We start from the raw sequence: 20,656 nt of genomic DNA on the forward strand, positions 1-20,656 counted from the left end.
AGGATGACAGGCTGAGTCAACCCCCTGGCGTTAATTCAGCGATCGACCGGGATTCGAACCCAGGATCCTAGGTATCCTAAGCTGGCACCCTAGTCGCTAGCCCAACACCAGGCTTAAGAGAGAAGTACAGTAATAAAAACAAAATTGGAAAGCATTTCAAACAGGAAACTTACTGTTTTTGCGACATCATAAACGACATAAACAACAGGCACGGATAACTTATTCAATGTGTTAAATAAGGTGGTGTAAAAGACGGTACATCAATCGTGGTAAACTTTTTTTTCTGCAGCCTTTAAAACCTTAATTTTATTTCAATTAAATATAACGTATGCTTGAACACTGTAGAACACAAATCACCTACTTGGCACTTTCAAAAGCCTTCCATTTAGTATTTGGCCAAATTTTTTATGCTGTCTCATTCTCTGAGAGCAGAAGAACTGAGCGATTCAACAGTGAGACAAATATAGCATTGTCTCGTGCTGCTTGTTCAGTACAATAAATACGCAAAGGAAGAGTTTAAAAGACGCTCCCCATGACCTTTTTCTCAAGACTGCAGGGTAAGGTGTTCTATGAACTCTCTAGTTACCTCCTCCACCAAATGTGGACAGAGGTTGTGTTTTCACCCTTGTCTGTCTGTCTGTTTGTCTGTCTGTGAGCAGGATATCTCAAAAAGTAATGGACGGATTCGAATGAAATTTGGTGAATAGGTTGGGTGCTCGATATTGACAAATTGATTAGATTTTGATAAAGATCTGGATCCGGATTCTCTTACATGAATTATTTATTTATTTTATAAGTGATTCTCACCATTGAGAGATGGGGGGCCAAAAATAATACATAGCTGATATTTTGAAAAGTTGTGGATGGATTATAACAAAACTAGGTGGATGAGTTGGTTTGGTGACACGGACAAGGCGATTAGATTTTGGTTCAATTCCGAATCTATATCCGACCCATCAGTGGGATACAAAATCTAAACTATTCAGGCTGGCAGAGGTACGTGCTCTACCGAGGGCCTTTCTAGTTGTAAACGGTTTTTAATTGGAGACTTTATTTAACCTTTTTTAAGGCGGATAAGGGGAAGATGGGGTGGGAAGGTGGTAGGCACAAGCAAAGAAAACTCTGAATAATTTGACAGTTGCTGAGCAATGAGGTATACAAAAAAAACGTTCCTTCACCATTCCTGATGCAACAACAAATGTGAAGAGAAATTAGAATTGGGCTGACCTATTAAAGGTGTAAGTAGATGGGTGGAAAACAAAATTGGATAAGATTTAACAAAAAAAAAAAAAAAAGGAAAACGATTGCATTGTCCCACAATAGAGTGCATGTCTAATTTGAAGGATGGAGGGCCCCACTCTGTTACATGAGGAAAGCTGGCACAAGATACCCACCAGAGGGAAAACAAAAATGTGGCAAGTCCTGGGTCAAGCATAACGAACCCAATGAAAAGCTTGCAAATAATACATGCCAACTACATGGTGAGAGTGCTGAAAGAGTGGGACTATTCAGCTTTCAGCACCCCATATGATTTGTCAAATGTTTGAGATGATTCCTCACAACAGCATGCACTTTGATCTCTTAATTTTCAGTGAAACCTTTCATCTCAGTCCAACTATTACTAAAAGGAGAAATGGGTGTGTTTGTGTGTGTCTGTCAGACTTTATCCTAAAGTGTTCCTGTTGTCATAGAATATTAATAATAATAGTACCATTGGAAAGTTAATTGTGTATTTACTTGGTTGTAATCAATTAAAGAGGAAGAAGGAGGATTTGGAGCTTTAATGTAGCAATTCCAATGGTACAACAGTAGGAAGGCTTTAGAATAAAGTGTGATGGGCACAGGAGCACACAAAATTATATGTAGTAATATTTCTCAAAGCAATATAAATGTGTGTATATATGTATATTTGGTGTGGGTTGGCGTGAGTGTTCATTAAGGTGTGGCTTGCTTGCCGATCGGCAATGTTCGGGAACTTGTTTGCATGCAGTGGACGGTTATTGTTGTTTAATGGAGGCTTTGCATGGCTGGCCTGGTTGTAGTTGTAAAAACGTAGGGACAAGATCACAGAGGGAATATCACGTACTGGGGAAAACTAACCTTAATCCCTACCTAGTTAACACAGCTTCACCCCTTGTGTGAAGACACATAAACAATCTTAAGCTACAGTTTCCCTACTTAAATACATCGAGATGTCTCCTACGTGTCCACGGTCCATGTTATACTTTACAATCCTATCTTTTCTATGGGATTCCTTCATCTACCTCCACAAACGTAATTGTACTTTCTTTCAACTCCCCAATAAGCTGGTAGTCCATCCTATTCTAATTTAAGCAGAAAGCAGTTGTTGCCCAAAGGAAGCAAACTAATTCCCTGCTGGTCTTGTCATTTAGGGGAACATTATTGCGTTATCCAGCTTACATGGAAAGTCTATTTGCGGATGTTAAATTTGTTAAGTTGTGTAATCGAGGCTTTTGATGAACCGCTTCAGTTGTAAAGATGTCATGAATCATTTCCACTCTTTGTCCAGATAAATATCTGGTAGGGATACGGAGGACGAGCTGACATTGAGTTGAGGAGGGGCACAGCAGGTGGACGAGGAAGAAACAAACGAGGCTTTAATGAAATTCCCACTGCTGGCTATTGTTTAAGTGATGAGATTGCTGTTGATTGTTGAAATGATGAAAGTTGTTTTTTTCTGATTGAATACAATTTTGAGATTGTTTATGTGCAGTGTGCAATTTAATTTATTTGTGTAATTTTGGTGTTTATTTGTTTACAGGTGTGGCGCGTATCGGGCGGTAACCTTCACGCAGAGTTTTCTGTCTCGCGCCCACTGTCCTGCGTTTCGTGGTGCCCACAGAGCCGGATGCTAGTTGCTGGGTCGTGGGATGGAACTGTGACTCTGTGGGACACAATATATATGCAGAAGACTGCGGTGAGAATTGTCCAATTATGAATTGTGTGCATAATTTTTTTAAAATTGTCTCGTACATGTGGTTTTCTTTCTTTGTGTGCTATTGTATAATAGCCTTTTACTCGTCGTCACATGAAATGGTGTTTCCATTTAATCGGTATCTGTACTTTCCTTTTGTCTCTCTTCCGGTTGCACCCGGTACTGGAAAATCCTCGATCAAACCGAGCTCAAACATATTTGCATATTTTAACATAAAAGCAAAATGATGCGGTATCCACGACCGTTCAAAAGTTTTAGAACGCCTCAATTTTTCCAGTTTTTATTGAAATTTATGCAGTTTAATGTCTCAATGTACTCTGAAATTAAGCATAGAACAAATAAACAATCAAATATTGATATTGATATTACTCAAATATTGTTCGGGAAGTTCTTCCCTACACTGTTGCAGAAGTTCCCATAAATGTGTTGCACTTGTAGGTTGCTTTGCTTTCACCCTTCTGTCCAGTTCATCCCAAACCAGCTCGATGGGGTTTAAGTCTGGAGACTGTGCTGGCCATTCCATGATTTGAAGCCGACCGTGTTGTGCTTTTCCTCGAAGGTAGTTTTGACATAGCCTGGAGGTGTGTTTGGGGTCATTATCTTGCTGTAGGATGAACCCCTGACCAACTAGGCGTATACCAGAGGGTATTGCATGGCACTGCAAAATGCTGTGGTAGCCCTTTTGGTTCAGGGTGCCAGTCACTCTGTGCAAGTTGCCGACTCTGGATCCAGCAAAAGAGCCCCAGACCATCACGCTTCCTCCTCCATGTTTGACAGTTGGTGTCACACACTGAGGAACCATCCTTTCACCTACTCGACGGCGTACAAAAACCCTGCGTGATGAACCAAAGATTTCAAATTTTGATTCATTGGTCCATAAGACCTTCTTCCAGTCGTCAGTAGTCCACTGGCAGCACTTCATGGCCCAGGCAAGCCTCTTTTTCTTATTTTGCCATCTTAGCAATGGCTTTCTTTCTGCCACGCGACCTGTCAAACCATAGCTTGAAGTCTTCTCTTCACAGTTGAAACTGAGACTTGCTTACTTCGACTAGTGTTAAGCTGTGCTTGAAGCTGTTGTCCTGTGAGCCACCTATCACGCAAGCTGTTGACTCTCAGAAACTTGTCTTCTGATTCTGTTGTGGCTTTGGGTGTGCCAGACCTCTTCCTGTCAGAGTTTCCTCCAGTTTCCAAGTGCCTTTTGATGGTGTAGGAAACTGTACTCACTGACACCTTGGCTTTCTTTGCAATTTCTCCAAAGGAAAGACCTACACTTTTAAGGGTTATAATGGTCTGTCTGTCTTCCTTTGTTAATTGCCTTTTTCTCGCCATTATGATAGCAATATACTACTTCCTGCAGTGCAATACTGTCCAAATAATGCTTCAGAGTGTGTAATAACAGTCTGTTCCAATACTGCTTTTATACAGACAGGGGGTTTGTAATCAAGTAATCAGCAGAGGTTGGGAACCTATAGGAATTGTTTGCATCAACTGCAACACCCCACCGATCTGGGCTTTATGGCAGAGTGGCCAGACGGAAGCCAAAAACAGTTCATTCTTGGTTTCATCAGACCACAGAATCTTGTTTCACAGTCTGAGAGTCCTTTTGGTGCTTTTTTGCAAACTCCAAGCGGGCTTTCACGTGTCTTTCACTGAGGAGAGGCTTCCGTCTGGCCACTCTGCCATAAAGCCCAGATCGGTGGGGTGTTGCAGTGATGGTTGTCCTTCTGGAAGTTTCTCCCATCGCCACTGTGCTTTTGGGAACATTCAATGCAGCAGAGATTTTTTTGTAGGCTTCCCCAGATCTGTGCCTCGACACAATCATGTCTCTGAGCTCTGCATGCAGTTCCTTCGATCTCATGGCTTGGTTTTTGCTCTGATATGCATTGTCAGCTTTGAGACCTTATATAGACAGGTGTGTGCCTTTCCAAATCGTGTCCAATCAATTGACCACAGGTGGACTCCAATCAAGGTGTAGAAACATTTCAAAGATGATCAAGAGAAATGGGAGGCACCTGAGCTAAATTTCAAGTGTCATAGCAAAGGGTCTGAATACTTATGTCAATGTGATATTTCAGTTTTTTCTTTTTAAAATTTTTTCAAAACTTTCTAAAATCCTGTTTTCTCTTTGTCATTATGGGGTATTGAGTGTAGATTGAGGGAAAAAATCAATTTAAACGATTTCAGCATAGGCTGCAACATAACAAAATGTGAAAAAAAAGTAAAGGGGTCTGAATAGTTTCTGAATGCACTGTATATATGTATATATGTATATATATGTTTATAATCGAAAATCCCAGCCATAGCTGGGATCAAAATTTTTAAACAATAAAGGGAACTTGTTCTGAACCATATGTCCTATGATATATATTGTCCTTGTTCAGGTGCTAAGTGGACACAAGGCAGCAGTGTGTTCTTCAGCCTTCGACCCCTTTAGCCGCCTTATTGCTACTTCTTCTTTGGATGGAGAGATTCGACTGTGGTCATTGGAAAAGGCCTGTTTAATTGGAACCTTCATGGGCCACCAAGGACCGGTCAACGCATTGATATTTAGGCCTGATGGCCGCTGGCTCATCTCGGCAGGTCATGACTGCAAGGTGAGCTTGGGCTGCTGGGTGGGAAGTTCTTCCAACATTGTTCCTAATTATAATCAGGGGTGTCGTGCTCCGGTATCTCAATCCATCCTAGGCGGAGCATAGCTCTGCAACAGTAAGGGGAGAAAGAAAACAAAGACCCAAATGACAATCAAATATTCATTTTCAACCTAAAATTTGTCCATTATTTATTTACCCACTTCTTGGATGCTAGCATGCATTTATCTCCATTTAGATTAAAAACAAGCGTTACGCCTAGGTCCCCCGTCGGGGAAGTGTTGCGAGTTGACAAAGTGGAAGACGCAGAAAACATGCTATGATATGATATTTCGCTCAAGGTTCAGACATACATGGAGGCGGCCATCTTGGATTTTGACGTGGCGACCCAATTTTCAATAGCGTTCTTCCTGATGCCGAGATACACCCACACACCAGATTAGAAGTTAGTACTTCGCTTATTTTTCAAGATATTTTGCTCACAAGGTTCAGACATATATATGGTGGCGGCCATCTTGGATTTTGACGTGGCGACCCAATTTTCAATAGGGTTCTTCATTATGCCGAGATACACCCGTACACCAGATTAGAAGTTGGTACTTCGCTTATTTTTCAAGATATTTCGTTCACAAGGTTCAGACATACATGGCATCAGACATACATGGCGGCGGCCATCTTGGATTTTGACGTGGCGACCCAATTTTCAATAGCTTTCTTCCTTATGCCTAGATACACCTACACACCAGATTAGAAGTTGGTACTTCGCATATTTTTCAAGATATTCCGCTCACAAGGTTCAGACATACATGGCATCAGACATACATGGCGGCGGCCATCTTGGATTTTGACGTGGGTTGCACCCACACACCAAATTCGAATGCGGTCCTTCGCTTATGCACGCACGCACGCATGCACGCACGCACGGACGGACACACGGACGGAGGGGAAAACCATAGTCCCCCTTTCGCTCCGCTGTGCGACGGGGGACAAAAAGCTTATTCAGTAGTCTCTTGCAAAATGACGGCATCAATAAGGCCTAATTCGCTAATGAACAATTTACCTTTTACCATCAAATACTGTATTCGCTAATCGGTGGATGGTTCGCATGTGAATGATTTACGACCTTCCATGACGCATTTACCACTTCGATTTGATATTGCAGCTCCAAGACCACCCTCGCACCAATTGCCATCCCTCATTACACCCTCATCCCCTTGCACAGTCTGCCTCATTCCCTCCCTCCCTTCCTCCTTCCTTCCTTCCCTAATCTTCTTTCGCTCCCTCCCAGTCGATTGAAGCTGACAGTGTGTGGGAATTTACAGTCTTGGCTCATGTGCGTGTGTCAAGGCACACATGTTCACGAAGCATCACGAATACATCATGCTTCCTACTCTCAATTTCCATTTTGTTTTCCATGATCATCGTGACCAGAAGTGTTACCAGTTGCATTTACAGAGGCATTCATCCATCATTTCCAATCAATAAAGTTGAGAATTTGTCGTCTTTTTGTACTTCAACCTTTTTCTAATCGTAGTTTATCTATAAACAGGTATAGTTGCGTGTTTATTTTAGCGAGTTCTTTTGAAACGTAAACTCTCAAATATGTGGTGCCCTCCAGTACAAATGCAGGCAATAAGGGGTCTGAACTAAATCTTTTATTTTTCCATTGAAGCAATATTTAGATAATACCAACTTCACTAATGGAGGTTGTTTTGTGACATCAGCAATTCCTGTGCCTCCGCCATATTGGAGTACTAAAAGAAGGAGAGGAACGTCCATTCATGATCGGTTGAGTTATTGTGCTTTCATGACCAAACAATTGGTGTCAGAGCTTGTCCCGAAGCTTGGATATGTCAATACATTGGACACTTTGTCCAGGGACGAATATAACAATACAGGTTTATAGACAACACAGACGCTTGTGAATTGCCGAATACAACGAGGTCCAGAAGCGAAACAAATTTTCCAACCAATTTAAATCCCGACAGTGAATTATCTTATTTCCTCTGCCACCGAAGGTGGGTGGAGGTTATGCTTTCACCCCTGTCTGTTTGTTTGTGAACAGGACATCTCAAAGTTGTGGACGGATTCAGACGAAACATAGAAGACAGGTTAGGTGTGTGACAAGGAAGACATTATTCAATTTTGGTGATTATTCGAATCTGAATCCGGATACGAGAAATCTTATCCAAACACGTGTGCATCCAACAATGTCCAATATGAATGAGAATTCAAACACATGGAGAATGGCCTTTTGGCCACCCTCAGAGGGTGGGTGTGTTTGAGGGTGTCCTGGCTCAGGATTGGTGGAGCCTGTCACTCCGCCCCCACTAGCTCTCTCGAAGGGTCTCATACTCTGATTGGTGCATATCCCTTATGAGAGGAGGACCTGTCTTTCCCTTCCCCAACGCATAACATGTTAACCCGAAATAAGTGAAAGAATATACATGAATGATCGTTTTAAGGCCATTTTTCCCCGCTAGAGCGGGGGTTAGCCTTGTGGGCCCCATGACAATCATGGTTCCCTGTTTGAAGCAATGTTTTTATGGCCTGATGTCCTTACTAACGCCAACCCTTAGTCGCCTCTTATGATGTGCAGGGATACTGTCTACCTATTCTAAATCGGGGTACACAGGGGGATCATTCATCCGAGCAAGCTGGTACTCGATTTGCCGACCTCGGAAGGATGACAGGATGAGGCAACCCCCCTGGCGTTAATTCAGTGATCGACCGGGATTCAAACTCGGGATCCTGGGATCCAAAGCCGGCACCCTAACCGCTAAGCCAACACCAGGAAAGGGACTAAGATAATGTTCTGCTATGAAATAACTATTCTAAGGGACCTGTATGGTGGTTGCCATTACTTCTCAGTAGTTTCCCAAAACTGCAACTATATATATATATATATATATATATATATATATATATATATATATATATATATATATATATATATATATATATATATATATATATATATATATATATACTGAAACGCAAAATAAACTTACCACCTTTGAAACCTTTAAATATCAACAATAACACTGCGTGTAGTAAATGTGTGAACTTATTTGTGGACAATAGTGTCCTCGCTGTCAGACAAAACGGTCACTTGAACCTTCAATGGTCACTTCATAGCACAGCTGTTGAACAGCCGTTTTGACTGTCAGTGATTAGCCAAGGGGTACGGGATGATTTTAATGAGCTGCACGTGATGTCTTGATATTGGCTTTAAAAAGGCCAGTGCAAAATGGGCATTTCAATCAACATGCCACGATTGTCAAGGGATCAACGGCAGCGTGCCCTGGGCATGCTGCAAGGCGGACTGAGCTACCGTGAGGTGGCACGTCGCCTTGGCTGTTCACACCAGACGATATCGGCCCTGGTGGACAGAGACACCCTCCACAACTCTGCAGATGACAGACCTCGATCAGGGAGGCCAAGAGTCACCACTGCAAGGCAGGACAGGCAGATGGTCCGAAGTCACCTTACCACTTGTTTGAAATGTAATAAAATTGTAACAGTTCAAAATAAAACAAACCAACAATTGCTAATTGAAACATTGGCATTTTATTGATGACATGTCAAGTTTTTGACCAAGATACACCGTCTCATCAGTTTGTTCTACAGTACAGAACAGCACAGGGTGCAATGTCAGTCCCCTTTCAATAGCGTGTGTGGCCACCATTGTTTTGGATACAGGCAGTGCATCGTCGGCGTATACTGCCTACCAGTTTTTGGATGGATTGCTGCTGGATTCTGTCCCACTCAGTCCTCAATGTCTGAAGCAGCTCTGCCCGTGTCCTGGCCCTGCCAACTACGCGTCTCCCAAGCTCATCCCACAGGTGCTCTATGGGATTCAGGTCAGGGGAGAGCGCAGGCCACTGCATGGTGTTGATGTTCTCGCCTTGGAGAAATGCAGTGGTAAAGCGAGCAGCATGGGGATGAGCGTTGTCATGCTGAAAGGTTCTCAGTTCTGGGTGGTCTAGCAGGAATGGCAGCAGATGAGGTTGCAGGATGTTATCCACATACCGCTGGGCGTTAAGATTCCCATCCACAACCACCAGTGGCGTCCTGTACCGGCCTGATATGGCGGCCCACACCATCACACTTGGACCACCCCACCTGTTGGCCTGACGCAAGCAACAATCGGCATATCGCTCGCCAGTTCTTCTCCAGACACGCTCACACCCATCAGGACTGTCCACACAGAACCTTGACTCATCGCTGAAAGCGACCTCGTTCCACTGCGCCAAGGTCCACTGCTGATGCTGCTGGCACCATCTGTCGGTTGCGGCGATGGGCAGCCGTCATCACGGGGCCTCTGTATGGTCTTCTGGCAGTCAGACCATAGTCATGCAGTCGGCTTCGTGCAGTATCATTGGAGATCCGTGGGTTTGCACGCCCCGGAGTTTCTGCCGCAGTGCGGGATGCTGGACGGAATTGATCCCGCAGGTGACTTCGGACCATCTGCCTGTCCTGCCTTGCAGTGTTGACTCTTGGCCTTCCTGATCGAGGTCTGTCATCTGCAGAGTTGTGGAGGGTGTCTCTGTCCACCAGGGCCGATATCGTCTGGTGTGAACAGCCAAGGCGACGTGCCACCTCACGGTAGCTCAGCCCGCCTTGCAGCATGCCCAGGGCACGCTGCCGTTGATCCCTTGACAATCGTGGCATGTTGATTGAAATGCCCATTTTGCACTGGCCTTTTTAAAGCCAATATCAAGACATCACGTGCAGCTCATTAAAATCATCCCGTACCCCTTGGCTAATCACTGACAGTCAAAACGGCTGTTCAACAGCTGTGCTATGAAGTGACCATTGAAGGTTCAAGTGACCATCCGTGACCGTTTTGTCTGACAGTGAGGACACTATTGTCCACAAATAAGTTCACACATTTACTACACGCAGTGTTATTGTTGATATTTAAAGGTTTCAAAGGTGGTAAGTTTCTTTTGCGTTTCAGTATATATATATATATATATATATATATATATATATATATATATATATACACATACACACACATACATACACACACACACATTGGATCTGACTTCGTCTAGATCTGTCTGTAAATGGCTCATGCTTCAGTCTTGTATTAAATGAATCCCTTTATTTTGTAAGTTGTGTGTACCTGCTCTGCCTTGTCCACCGACCATGTGTCACTCGTTTCAGAATAATTAGCTTCTCCTTTAGGGATCTAAATTACATTAAAGTCCTGCTATCCATCGTGGGTTAGGTCATGCTCTGAAGAAGAGTGCTTGAGTGTGCTATTGTCTCCAAATTGACATGAAGCCAGCCATCCGCAAAATGACTGCTTCGACGTTTTACAGCCCTCACCCGACTCACTATTAACAGTCATGTAAGGGTGGTAAAGGCAATGATATTTTATTTTCTTACCTTTGTCTTCTTTGTAAATTGATTTGAGACTTTACTTGCAAATGAAGTGCAATAGAGGAAAATTGATTCTGATGTGGGATGTAACCATGAATTATTATTGCTGTTGTGGCATTTTCCCTCTCCCTCCCCACCTGCTTGTTCAGAAATGGTTTGTGATTTGTCCATTCACGAGTGTGTTTGCAGGTAACTGTGTGGTCAGGTGGGCTTGGCCGTCCTGTGATGGAGTTTGGAGGTGGTAAGCAGACTCGGTGTAGTCGTGTCTTGTGCATGTCGGTGAAGGATGATGGGGGGTGGTTGGCATGTGGCTACCACACCGGAGATGTGTATATCTTCAACACCGAGACAGGTATTGATACTGGGCAAAACACAGTAACAATGATCATGTTTTTACAAAGGTTTTTTTTTTTTTTTTTTTTTTTTGCAAATCCTTAAACTAAAATGATAAACTGTACGAGCATGTAATCTCAATATGGTCCAAAAAAATTAAAACCTGCTTTAGCAGGCACCGCTTCAGAATGGTCACATGTTCTCAACGGTCACTTAAAATTCCCCTCTGAAAATCCATTTTAGAATACCTTCACATCGCAAAAAAAGAAAAAATCAATTTAAAGTTTTTTTTTTTCTTTTTTCTTTTTTACGGTGTAGCCCATATAATAGGGCAAAGCCGTCCAGAACAGTGTTTGTCCGTCTGTATGTATGTCCCCTCAAACGTATACCAATCAGAGCTGAGGATCTGGTCACATGACAGGGTGATGTGATTACGTCTGATGCCATTACGGCGGTACGGCGGCTGACTTCACACACCGCCATTTTGATTTATATGCCGTTCATGCCGAACATATCGTCGAACCTGTCATATATCACAATCGCCATGCTCTACCTTTACGTTTTTCATTCAGTGTGAAACACAAACAAACCGATTGTTAAAATGACCATCAAATATCGAAAGCATCGGCGTTACGTCTCTTCCAACAAAACGGTGCGTACCCAACGCTTGTACCGAACTACAGTAGATCTTCCTCAGTTCTGTGAGTAAAACTTACCCCACGGATGTCGGGATTCCTCCAAATTTCTTTGTTTAATGTTATGAACAGCATTAGCGACTGTTTAAAAAGCTAATCATATGTGTTTGTGGTTTATAATATTTTACAAGGACGGCTACGACACTGCTAGACTTTCGGTCTTGTTTTTTAAATACCTTCACATAGCAACAACCTGTTTTACATGGTCAGCATTCATCAAAATTACCTTCCTCTCTTGATGGCTACCAAAACTTGGTCGTTGTGTCATGACGGACATAAAATTACATCAGTTGTAATTGATTGAGTGCATTTAACACCAATTTATAAATAACTTGGTCGTAGATAACGGGTTCCACTGAGCTGTTGTAAGGGAATTCATTCCCAATAGCGTGTGGAATATTTAGGGAGTTTGACAGCATAATGTCAGGACCCGTGGAAATTCAGCTGTTAAGCTGAAAATGTAAGATGTGTCCATCAAGTCCTCAACCCATTTCTACCCCAAGTCTTCAACCCAACAATGTAAAGCTATGTAAAGGTATTCTAAAATGGATTTTCAGAGAGGAACATAGGTCCTAGGTCCTCACCCTAGGTCCACATCTCTCACCCTTTTTTCTTCAAGTCCTCAATCTCTCTTCCCAATCCCAAGTCCCCACCCTCCTCCCCCAAAGCCTCAACCCCCCTTTCTCAACTCTGTCAATTTGGATTTTTTCTATTTTTTGTGGGTGCCTAAAACACTTCCCTGCACCCACAAAGGATAATGAAATTTAATATGTAATATTATATTACACGCGCACACATGCACACACGCACACACACAAACACACACTAATCGGATAATTTAATATTACCTTTCACATAGGCACAGGCACCATGGAGTGATTTATTTAAATAAAAAAATAAAAAAATTCCCCCAAATAAATCCAACTTTGTTTAAAAAAAAAAAAAAATCATTTTTGTTTTGCCCATGACACTCCACGACACTCACTGATGAATATCTGAAAGTTTGACAAAGGTCCACTAAGCCATCTCTGAGAACAATGGTAACACACACACACACACAGCTCCCTTATAGTATAGATTTTGGCATAATTGGAAAGTTGAAGAGATTAGCGGTCACATTAGTATTCGGAGTTATTCAAGGATATTGAAACAAGCACAAAGATGTTGATGAGGCTCAATATTGTCCACTCAAAATATAATGCACTAGAACTACGAGGGTGTGTTGAAAAGTAATGCCTTCTATTATTTTTCTCAAACGGATAAATATATTCTCATGAAACAAAGATGGATACTATAACATCAATGTTTATTCTACCGTGGTGCATGTTTATTTCACAACATAATCACCACTGCAGTCCACACATTTCTGCTAATGTTCAAGTAGTTTTGTGATGTCACCATAGAACTGTGCATCCTAATGACTTAACGAGCGCTTCATAGCGACCTTGAAATCGTTAGAAGAAAAATGTTCTCTAAGAAAATGTTCCTCAAGTTTAGAGAAGAGATTAATAGCTGATGGAACTAAGTCAGGGATGGTGAACCTTTGTGATGGTACTCCATTGACCGTCTTACTCTCAGGATCGTAACGGTGCACCAAATCTAATCTCCAGTCAGTCATCCCAATTTTAATCTCCAGTCGGTCATCCCGAATCATCTCCAGTCGGTCATCCCGAATCGCATCTCCAGTCGGTCATCCCGAATGGCATCTCCAGTCGGTCATCCCGAATGGCATCTCCAGTCGGTCATCCCGAATGGCATCTCCAGTCGGTCATCCCGAATGGCATCTCCAGTCGGTCATCCCGAATGGCATCTCCAGTCGGTCATCCCGAATGGCATCTCCAGTCGGTCATCCCGAATGGCATCTCCAGTCGGTCATCCCGAATGGCATCTCCAGTCGGTCATCCCGAATGGCATCTCCAGTCGGTCATCCCGAATGGCATCTCCAGTCGGTCATCCCGAATGGCATCTCCAGTCGGTCATCCCGAATGGCATCTCCAGTCGGTCATCCCGAATGGCATCTCCAGTCGGTCATCCCGAATCGCATCTCCAGTCGGTCATCCCGAATCGCATCTCCAGTCGGTCATCCCGAATCGCATCTCCAGTCGGTCATCCCGAATCGCATCTCCAGTCGGTCATCCCGAATCGCATCTCCAGTCGGTCATCCCGAATCGCATCTCCAGTCGGTCATCCCGAATCGCATCTCCAGTCGGTCATCCCGAATCGCATCTCCAGTCGGTCATCCCGAATCGCATCTCCAGTCGGTCATCCCGAATCGCATCTCCAGTCGGTCATCCCGAATCGCATCTCCAGTCGGTCATCCCGAATCGCATCTCCAGTCGGTCATCCCGAATCGCATCTCCAGTCGGTCATCCCGAATCGCATCTCCAGTCGGTCATCCCGAATCGCATCTCCAGTCGGTCATCCCGAATCGCATCTCCAGTCGGTCATCCCGAATCGCATCTCCAGTCGGTCATCCCGAATCGCATCTCCAGTCGGTCATCCCGAATCGCATCTCCAGTCGGTCATCCCGAATCGCATCTCCAGTCGGTCATCCCGAATCGCATCTCCAGTCGGTCATCCCGAATCGCATCTCCAGTCGGTCATCCCGAATCGCATCTCCAGTCGGTCATCCCGAATCGCATCTCCAGTCGGTCATCCCGAATCGCATCTCCAGTCGGTCATCCCGAATCTCATCTCCAGTCGGTCATCGTGAATCTCATCTCCAGTCGGTCATCGTGAATCTCATCTCCAGTCGGTCATCCCGAATCTCATCTCCAGTCGGTCATCCCGAATGGCATCTCCAGTCGGTCATCCCGAATGGCATCTCCAGTCGGTCATCCCGAATGGCATCTCCAGTGCTTCACGCTTCACAGCACTGCCATCTTGACTAATGTAGCACTGAGACGGCCAATGTTAGAATCACGAAATTTCGCTCCCAGTGGTGGGAAGAACTAACTAAGAACAACACTGTTTTATTCAAATATATTTACCTGCTTTGGAGAGTTATAATAGTAATTACTTTTCAGCATGCTCTTTGTATATAATTATTTTGCATGGATTACTTTGTTGTCTTGTTTCAGATCCCAAATTATCGAGTCACTGTCTGTGTCAGGTCTTTTGTTCGATTTTCTAAACTTATCTCAAGCTGCAGGTGCGAAGTTATCAGTTGGAGACGAATGACTCCGTGTTTTAGTGAGTCTTGTTGAGGATGCTTATTCGTCAATATCTCCTGACGTCCTTCCTTCCCGTGGATTTGACCAGGCACAGCAATACGAGCACCAAGGCAACGCCGTGCAATCCTGGCCATGGCTTGGCTAGCAAATGGCCTGCTAATTGCAGGTGTTGAAGATGGACGGATTATAGTGTTTCGGACAAGCCCAACCACTGTGACCATTATCAACGAACTTGACGTTGATCGTGTTTCTGTCCTCGCCCTTTCCACATCCAAGACTCATGTCGCTTCTGGCACAGGTGTAATGATCGATTCTTCTTTCTGGGCAAAATACCAACATGTAATGGGCTAAAGTGTGATTTCTTGTTTTTTTTTTCCTGTATCTTGGTTCGTTTTGATTATTGTTTTGTATTTTGAGTATCAATTTCTGCAGTGAATGAAAAATGTATTTTGTGCCACCAACTACTTTTAAAATTTCCAGTTTGTTTACCTGAACAAAGCATTAGGTGTATATTTTTGCACAGTGGATGGAAAGGTGAGAATGTGGCTCACGCATGCATTGGACCAGCCGAGAAGTTCCCCACTCACTCCATATGCTGAACTCCACAAGCATGCGGATGCTGTGACATGCTGCCGCTTCAGTCCCAATGGTGTCCTACTGCTTACGGGTGGGAGGGACATGGTGAGCATGGGTGATGCACAAGTGTATACTGTATTTGATACTTTGTACCGATTGTTTTTATTTATCTATTTGCACCTTGCCCTGTGTGTAGAGCCTTTGCGTGTGGGATATACAGCAGTCAGTGTTGCAGTTTCATGTTATCTCAGCCCATCGTGACTGGCTTACGTCTTGTGCCTGGTCTCCGGATGCCAAATATGTGGTACGTAAAAAATCTGTGCTGATAACCATCAGCAAGCTATAAAAAATAACCTGAACCTTACCTACATTTAATAGCTCATTCATTTTATCCACCGAGGGATTTTCCCAATAATGACGAGGAGAAGGACGTGGTGGCAGAGCAGGAGGGAGCAGGTATGTTCCATTACCAATAAATGGAACTTGGGTTAATGAGCATCTGTAGATATAAAACACAGTTTGTGTGTGTGTGTGTGTGTGTGTGTGTGTGTGTGTGTGTGTGTGTGTGTGTGTGTGTGTGTGTGTGTGTGTGTGTGTGTGTGTGTGTGTGTGTGTGTGTGTGTGTGTGTGTGTGATGTTACCGGTAGACTCCTAAACGGAGAGGCTCACGTACTTGATATTTGGCACAAACATGGCCATTGAGCCTGGGAAGGACATGGTCGACCTAAAAATTTATTTCATAATATTTTTAAACCATATTTTTACCTCAGCGCATTTCAGCGAGGCATATTATGACCGGAATGGCAGAGCAGCGTGCTGATTCGCTCAGAGCGATCACGTGATGTTCCTTGCCGCCATTAACTCAGTTACCCGTTCACACGTATTTCAGAGCGAAAAGCGATTCCGTTTTTTCACATTTCAGCGACGAACATTGCCATTCACACCACATAGGTTTTTTTCCCTTTCATCTTTCGATCCATATTTTTTGCCATAACGTTGCGCATTATGGCTCTCTCGAGCTCGAGTTAGCCAATCACCTGGGAGCATGAGGCCACGTTTGCCACGCCCACGACACGACGCAGAGTTGCAATCGATCGCTCAGAGCGATCACGTGATGTTCCTTGCCGCGCGATTGCGTTTTCTAACATTTCAGCGAGGAACATTGCCATTCACACCACATAGGTTTTTTTTTTTTTCATCTTTAGATCCATATTTTTTTTCAGCGAGGAATATTATACACGGAATCTGAGCCGGTGGCAGAGCAGCTTGCTGATTCGACGATTCGCGCGCCCTCCCCCCTCCCCTCCCCCCTCTCTTCCCCTCCCCCCCCCTCCCTCCTCCCCCTCCCCCCTCTTCTCCCTCACGTTTATACACGGAATGCCGGGTACTTCCCCCACCTCTTCTCCCCTCCCCCCCTCTCCTCCCCTCCCCCCTCTTCTCCCCTCCCCCCTCTTCTCCCCTCCCCCCTCTCCTCCCCTCCCCCCCTCTCCTCCCCTCCCCCCCGTTCCCCCCCTCCTCTTCCCCCTCCCCTCCCCTCCTCTTCCCCCTCCCCTCCCCTCCTCTTCCCCCTCTCCTCCCCCTCCCCCTCCCCTCCCCCTCTTCTATCCTCCCCTCTTCTCCCCTCCCCCTCCCCCTCCCTCCCCTACCTTCCCCCTCCCCTCCCCCATCACCCTCCCCCCTTCTCCTCCCCTCCCCTCTCTCCCCTCTTCTCTCCTCCCCCCCCCTCTTCTCCCCTCCCCCCCTCTTCTCCCCTCCCCCCCCTCCTCCCCTCCCCCCCGTTCTCCTCCCCTCCCCTTCCCCCTCCCCTCCCCCGCCCGGCAATGCCGGGTACTTCTGCTAGTTACCAATAATTCATTGAACCATTGAACATTACTAATAATGGGCTTGAAGAGTCCAGACATAATCGCTGAACGAATGAGCCTTTATGTAATCCGCAATACTATATGGATTTCCCGTTTTCTTTAAAAACCACAGAACTTCGATTATTTACTTTAGTCAGTGATTGGCCATCATGGCAAATTACATCATATAATGCGTAAAATCGCTGGAAGCTCGTAATTTAAAAATTGTCATACCTATAATAGTGATGTATACAACGATTCATAGGCATGAAGATCAGACATTTGACGATGTGAGTGAGGAAAGTGAAAAAAAACAAACATTTTGATCACTTAATCATGCAGAAACCATTACGGCCTGTTCTCAAAGCATTTTTGAGCAGGCCAACAAAGCTTGAGACCCCTGCGAGGGGTAGCGGACTGACCAAGGATATAGTGCATTCAGAAAGTATTCAGACTCCTTCACTTTTTCACATTTTGTTATGTTGCAGCCTTATGCTGAAATCGTTTATATTCATTTTTTCCCTCATCAATCTACACTCAATACCCCATAATGAAAAAGAGAAAACAGGATTTTAGAAAGTTTTGCAAATTTATTAAAAAGAAAAAACTGAAATATCACATTGACATAAGTATTCATACCCTTTGCTATGACACTTGAAATTTAGCTCAGGTTCCTCCCATTTATCTTGATAGTCTGAGATGTTTCTACACCTTGATTGGAGTCCACCTGTGGTAAGTAAATTCAATTGATTTTTTTTTTTTTTTTTTTTTTTTGTATACAAGATCGAGGCTCGTGAAAGAGCAAACATTAATCACACAAAAAAACAAACCGACACACAAAACGCAAAAAACAAGGGGAGCGGCAGACAAGATGGGGAGAGAGGGGGGAGGACACAAAAGAGAGGGGGAAGAAGGGGAAGGACACAAACACAACATTTGAGAGCAGGGACATCGGGAGGACTTGGGGGGAGGTGGGAGAGGATTAAAACATATGAACACTGCAAGGACTCTGGGGTGAATTACCGGGGGTAGAAAAGATCAAGGTTTTCGATGGGGGAAGATAAGAGATGGTGGTGAACAGCTGTTTTAAAGACCTGGAGGGAGGAGTGGGATTGAAGGGAGTGGGGGAGTTTGTTCCAGAGGCGGGAGAAAAGGGGAATGAAAGAGTGAAGGTGAGCAGAGAGCCTAGACTTTGGCAGTTTAACCATAAGAGGGTTGCAGGCAGATCTTGTGCGACCTGAAGGAATATTGGGGGGACAGAGCACAGAGAGCTGGGGGAGCAAGGCCGGAGAGGAGTCGGTAGAAGACAGAAAGACCACCAACCTGCCTGCGGTGAGTGAGTGAAAGGCCCTCGGCGTTGACTACATCGCAGGAGATTCCAATGATTCTGAAAGCTTTGGCCTCAACAGCGTGAAGCCGAGCAAGGTGTGAGGCAGGAGCACCAGCCCAGAGGGGGGAACAGTATTCCATTGAGCTGCGGATGAAAGCCTTGTATGTGATGAGGAGCTCAGGTGTGCCAAGGAAGGACTTCGCACGACGGAGGATGCCCAGTCGGCGACTGGCTTTTGAGGCCAGCTTGGAAATGTGGTTTTCCCAAGAAAGATCATGGCAGATAGTGAGACCCAAAAGCTTGAGCGACAGAACTTCTTGGAGAGGATTGTTGAGAAAGTAGATGGGAGGGTTGTCCAGTCGGTCCTTTCGGAGAGACATTGTAAGAGTGTGAGATTTGTCAGGATTGAAAGACATGTTCCACTTGTTTGACCAGTCTGTGATTTTGTCCAGGTCTGCAGAGAGTGAGGAGGCTGCAGACTGCCGATTTGAGAGATGAGGAATGGAGCGACAGAGAGTAGAGTCGTCAGCAAAGAGATAGAGAGGATTTTCAAGAGAGTCAGAGAGATCATTGATGAAGACCAGAAAAAGCACAGGGCCCAGAACACTACCTTGGGGAACTCCAGCCTGAACAGGAAGAGGAGATGAGAGAAACCCATTCAGGGCCACACGTTGACTACGACCAGAGAGGAAGTCCGCCAGCCATGCGTGGAGATTTCCATGGATATCAAAGGAGGAGAGTTTGGAGAGCAGAGCGGGGTGCCAGACCGTATCGAAGGCACGTGAAATGTCAAGGGAGACAGCTCTAATTTCCTGTTTGGCGTTGAGGACCTCCATCCATTGTTGAGAAAGCAGAAGCAGCATGTCCAGAGTAGAGTGACCAGGTCTGAAACCAAATTGATGATCAGAGATCAAGCCATTGGAGAAGAGGAAAGATTTAATATCTGAAGCAATGATGGATTCCATGACTTTGCTGATAATTGGGAGAAGGCTGATTGGTCTGTAGTTGCTGGGATCTGTTTTTGCACCTTTTTTGTGCAAAGCGGTGATGTTGGCTGATTTCCAAGCAGATGGCAGATGACCTTGAGCAAAAGAGAGGGTGAAGAGAACAGAAAGAGGGAGTGAAAGAGCAGAAGAACATGATTTTAGGACCCGTGGGCTGATGCCGTCAGGACCAGTTGCAGAATCAGAGTCGAGGGTTGACAGAAACTTTTCCACCTTGTCAGGAGGAAAGGACACAGAGTCCAGGAGCAGCTGGGTACGACTGGGTACGGTGGGTACAGAGAGGGATGGGTTTGGGACACAAGATTTAGAGGCAAACACAGAGTTGAGGCATTCAGCTTTTTCACGTGCGGAGTCGGCCGTTAAGCCGTTTGAGGTGAGGGAGGGGATGGAGGGGGAACAAACACCAGAAACAGATTTGACCAGACGCCACCAGGATTTGGAAGAGGGAGACAGATAAGAGAGTTCGGTCTTGAGAATGGTGAGATATTGTTTCCTGGCTCTCCTGAGGGTGGACACACACTTGTTTCGGGCTTTGTGAAAGGAAATGAGATTTCCTTCCGTTGGATTTGCTTTCCAGGAGACGAAAGCAAGTTGTTTCAGGGCAACAGCCTCACCACAAGATTCCGTGTACCATGGATGGGAGGAAGGGTATGACAACTGAAGACGAGATGGTATAAATCTGTGCATGAGAGAGAGCAATTTACTTTGAAAGAATTCCCAGGATGAGTTGATGTCAGAGGCGGTAGAGATGGGAGACCAGTCCAGA

General features: G+C 44.8%; 1 protein-coding gene across 2 annotated transcripts in view; it reads left to right on the plus strand.

The window, feature by feature from the left end:
• The window catches only part of TEP1 (telomerase associated protein 1), a 154,481-nt gene that overhangs the window by 109,973 nt on the left and 23,852 nt on the right, over positions 1-20,656 (plus strand). For both annotated transcript variants that reach the window (XM_068131228.2, XM_068131229.2), the window contains exons 36-41: positions 2,783-2,938; positions 5,338-5,550; positions 11,128-11,290; positions 15,228-15,437; positions 15,663-15,820; positions 15,912-16,019. In XM_068131228.2, the coding sequence (XP_067987329.2) occupies positions 2,783-2,938; positions 5,338-5,550; positions 11,128-11,290; positions 15,228-15,437; positions 15,663-15,820; positions 15,912-16,019 (1,008 nt within the window). The remainder of the gene's footprint in view (positions 1-2,782; positions 2,939-5,337; positions 5,551-11,127; positions 11,291-15,227; positions 15,438-15,662; positions 15,821-15,911; positions 16,020-20,656) is intronic.

Source organism: Myxine glutinosa, chromosome 11, assembly GCF_964187855.1.
Source record: "Myxine glutinosa chromosome 11, kmMyxGlut1.1, whole genome shotgun sequence".
Lineage (NCBI taxonomy): Eukaryota > Metazoa > Chordata > Myxini > Myxiniformes > Myxinidae > Myxine > Myxine glutinosa.